Source organism: Myotis davidii, unplaced genomic scaffold, assembly GCF_000327345.1.
Source record: "Myotis davidii unplaced genomic scaffold, ASM32734v1 scaffold734, whole genome shotgun sequence".
Taxonomy (NCBI): Eukaryota; Metazoa; Chordata; class Mammalia; order Chiroptera; family Vespertilionidae; genus Myotis; species Myotis davidii.
Genome location: NW_006286300.1, coordinates 46,577 through 51,129, shown reverse-complemented (window position 1 = coordinate 51,129; position 4,553 = coordinate 46,577). Strand labels below are relative to the sequence as shown.

General features: G+C 41.7%; 1 protein-coding gene across 1 annotated transcript in view; it reads left to right on the top strand.

Annotated features, from left to right (window-relative positions):
- Window positions 1-2,183, top strand: part of MYO9A (myosin IXA) — a 349,884-nt gene extending 347,701 nt beyond the window's left edge. Inside the window, exons 40-41 of the mRNA XM_015560068.1 lie at window positions 254-396; window positions 1,114-2,183. Coding sequence (XP_015415554.1) covers window positions 254-396; window positions 1,114-1,550 — 580 coding nt within the window. The 3' untranslated portion in view covers window positions 1,551-2,183. The remainder of the gene's footprint in view (window positions 1-253; window positions 397-1,113) is intronic.
- The last annotated feature ends 2,370 nt before the right edge of the window (window positions 2,184-4,553 follow it).

Below are 4,553 nucleotides of genomic sequence, written 5' to 3'. Positions count from 1 at the left end.
TCACCATTGGCCCTTTTATGGGTCCAGCCTTTGCTGCATTTTGTCTCTTAGTACATAGTGTTAGCCTTCCATTACTATGGCTTTCAGAGCCTTATCACCACCCTGATTGGGAACAGTAAGAAATGTAACTGGGAAAAAAAAAGTAACTGGTTTTGCTACTTAAATTCCTGACGTTTATGGAAGGTCTTTTCTCCTGTTGACTTCCTTCCACTTCTTATCAAATACTAATGGATTTCTTGATTGTATCTTACAGGGAAGAGCTAACATTTGAGATGCTTATACTGGAACCCCGTGCCTCTGATGATGAAACCCTTGAGTCTGAGGCCTCCATTGGGACTGCGGATAGCTCAGAAAACTTAAATATTGAGTCTGAAGGTGCCATCTCTGAGAAATCAGGTAAATGAACACATTAGTGCAAAGGAGGATTAAGGATTCCCAAGTTAAGACAGAGTCTTAAGGAGTTGGAAAATAATGATCTTTGTGAAGCTTTTATATAAATTATTCATTAGATGAAGCCTTCAATGTAATGTAGCTTTTGGTAATTTAATGTTTTCTCTAGTATTTACTTTGCCAAAGAGAAAAGCCAATAATCACAACAATGTTGTCCTACTGACCCATGATCCATTTTCTAAGAGTGGGTAGTTTAAAATGACAGTGACAATTGTAGGCATCTTCTAATGGCATAGTCAAATCCCAGACTTCATTGGAGTTGATTTTGAAATGATGTGTGTAGAAATGGATGGTGAGCTCTTTTTGAGTTATGTGTGTGCACAAAGTAGTTTAGCCTGGACCCTCCAAATCTAGCTCACCTCATTTCACGTGTGAATAGTCATGCCTGTTCATTATATAATGATATGCTTTCGAGGGAACTGTCATTTACAGCTTTGGTCTCTTCTCTGGATTAGAGAGAAGCTTGGCTCTTAGCTCCCTGAGGGCAGCCTGTTCATTATATAATGATATGCTTTCGAGGGAACTGTCATTTACAGCTTTGGTCTCTTCTCTGGATTAGAGAGAAGCTTGGCTCTTAGCTCCCTGAGGGCAGCCTGTTCATTATATAATGATATGCTTTCGAGGGAACTGTCATTTACAGCTTTGGTCTCTTCTCTGGATTAGAGAGAAGCTTGGCTCTTAGCTCCCTGAGGGCAGCTGGCAAGTCTGCACCTTCTAGCAAGTTGAGAAAGCAGCTAAAAAAGCAGCACGACTCTTTGGATTCAGTGGACTCTTCAGTCTCTTCTCATGGGACCAGAAAACGATTTCAGATTTATTCCAAATCTCCATTCTACCGAGCTGGCTCAGCTGGTGAGGCCCTGGAAATGGAGGGACCATTGGGCCTGACCAAATCCCTAGAAGACAGACCTCAGTTCATCAGCAGAGGAACCTTCAACCCTGAAAAGGGCAAACAAAAATTAAAGAATGTGAAAAACTCACCTCAGAAAACCAAAGAGACCCCAGAGGGGACCGTGGGGTCTGGCCACAGGAAAACTGTGGACCCAGACTGCAGCTCCACCCAACAGCCAGCTCTCTTTGGAAATAATGAGTTTATGGTCTGAACTAGCAGATGTATATTCCTTCATAGCTGCAGAGTAGTAAACACATCTCATTTTTAGGCCTCTTCTCATTGCCTCATCCACAATAGTCCATTCTAAGTGAGGTCCAGCCTCTTTCCCAAGCATACAACCAAGACCTGGTATGCTAAGTTCCTGGACCTCCTGTGGACGTGGAAAGGCCTCTTTGAAGCCTGCCGGGATGGTGCCAGCTGTGCCTTGGCTGCAGTATTTGACCAGAGATTTCACTAACAAAGCCACCTAGCTAGGACTTGGGGATTTGGGTCAGTCGTGGAGGTCTTTGTAGTTGCCTCTCTTCCATCCTCTTTCCAGAGGTGGGTGTGGAACTGGTGAGCACATTGTGAGCCTGAGGGGCGCGTTGATTTCTGGCCTTGGAAGAAAACATGTAAATCTTTCTTAACCATGTAAGCAAAAGCCTTTCAGTTTATTTTGGGATAGTTAGGAGCTGGGGTAGAATATACTCCCCCCCACCCCCCAAGGATTTATAAAAAAAGGCTAAGCTCTCTATTTTAAGATTTTTTTGAAAAACACTTCATGTTATATTCTGGGGAAAGTAAAAAGGCAATTGTTTCCATTAAGCCATCAGAGCATGTCCCAGACCTCTGGTTACACAATGCCCAGAGATATGGTGAACACTAAACATGAGGGTTTCACCCTAATCCATCCACGCTTTTCTCTTTGTGTATTAAACTGAAGATCACATATTCATCTGCTGGTAGATTTCAACCTAGAACTCAAAGACAAATGACCATTTAATCAATTCTCTCAAAACATTCAAAACACAATACTACATGAATAAGTATTACAGAAAGCTGCCAAAAAATAAGAGAGAACTTTTTCAGATGATTCATTTAACTTATTTTTTCCTCAGACCATCAGTATTAAATAGACTTTTTTTTAAATCAAGGACTACTTGAAGCTACTTTTGTTAATATTCTGGTTACTGGCGTTTACTGTAAATATAAATGTATAGTATGCATATTTCTTTTTCACCTTATGCTTCCCTCCTCCCATGGAATTTCTTCCTAAGATGAGGGATCATTGGACAGGGAGGTGAGAGCCACACATCCCTGGGTTGAGGGACAAGTCACAAGTCAAACCATCTTCACCACTAGGTGTCTCCATACACCTGAGTTATAATAGCATTTTAAGCTTCTTAGCATCAGTAGGATTCGAAATCTATTTCTGCTATTTATATAATATATGAGAAATGAAAGATGCTCCTCTTTCTTGAGATAAATATGTGAAAATGTTTATTTTTAAAGTTACTAAATGGATCTTGTCTAACTACCACATGCACTGTTACCGGAATTTTGGTTATTCTTCCTTTTAATGCTTCTTGAATTTGAAGTTACAGAACTATTAAGACATGTTAAGGCAGTCTCTCCTGTTACATGACACTGAACCTCATGCCACTGCCAAAGTGGTGGTTGTCGGACTCCAGAGATGAGACTTGGAACATCATTCTGAGTGGCAGCTAAAGGCAGCAGGAGTCTTCTCTGTCCCTGGTTTGGGTTCCAAAATGACCTAGGAAAACGGATCTTTATAAATCCCCAGAATGATGATGGTTAGTGAATAAATGTTCCATTTTATATACCCCACAAACATCTGCCACATTGTCCAGGCTGTCCTGAGGAGTCATAAGTAAAGCCTTTAAAAATCTGAATTTCGGAAAGTTTCCCAGAGGAAAACCTAATTCATCCCCAGCATGGCTGTGTGAAAGTGGGATTGCTGCTGCCTTGGCGCCGCTGCCAGACTGCAGGTCTGTGTCAGTGTTCTTGGGAGAGTAGCATTCTGCTGGGCATGACTGCTGCTCTTCGCTTGCCAGGCATTGGTCAATACCATACAAAAGGAGAGGACCCTTATTGCACAGTTTCCTTTGGCCCAGAGGAATGGCCTGCAGAACACATCTTGGCATGTTCTAAATTTTCGTGGATTTTTATTGTTTTTGCAAAATAAGTTTTGGCAATTAAAAAACAACTCATATAGGAAATTTTATAGGAACTTGACAATGGATGTTAAGAGACTTTATAATTTTTCTCAGGGACTTGAAACCTGAATTTGGATAAAGTTAAATAAAAAATATTGCTTTTCAGTTGCTAGATTTGTGGATTTCTGGTCATTTAACAAGCTGCCAGAATGGAGGGTGGTAGGGAGGAGAGAGCCACACAATTGCAAAAATGCAGAGCAAGTGTGGGACCCTCCCTTTGAAGGAAGGAAAGCTGCTCTTCTCATGGGATAATAGGTGTTGTGGGCCTGATACAGAGATGATGCCATAACTCTCAAAAACTGTCAGAACCAAGTGTTCTGTCTCCCTCCATTTGATCTTAATTGGTTCTCTCCCTGGTTATGTCACCACAAAGTGATGCTGTATGCATTGCAACCACTTATGATTAAGATATTTAACCTTAACACATGTGTCACATCTGTATTTCCTATTGCTTTGCATTTTTACTTTGATCTCAAATGCCTCAAAGAAAATGCCTGCATGGCAGCAGCAGGATGGCCCCATACTTGGAGCCCATACTCCAAATTGAAGAGCATTCTGTTCTCTCACACATTCCTGGCCCCAAACAAAGCCTGGATTTCAATTTTCCCCAGTGAAACCAGCACATCCCTTATCATGAAAAATGTTATAGCATCAAAAAGTCTAATTTGGATCACATTGGGTGCCACAAAGTGAAGCAAATGATTATAACAGCAAATACAGGAAAGGTTCAGGGAGGTGGTATGCTTAGTTTGTAATGCACTTTGTATTTCCTGCCATTTTAATTGTTTTCCCACTCTGGGCTTCTGAAAACACTAGGGGAGGTACGCCTTCCCTGTTGGAGCCTTGCAGAGGCAAGGGACCCAGGTCAGGGAAGGGGATATCAGAGCCCTGCCTTCTCATTCCTCAGAAACCAGCTGCAGCTCTCCACTCACCTCTGCTGGGAGGTTAGAAGAGGCTTCCCTGTTCTATCATGAGAGGGTTTTTTCACTGTCAGACAA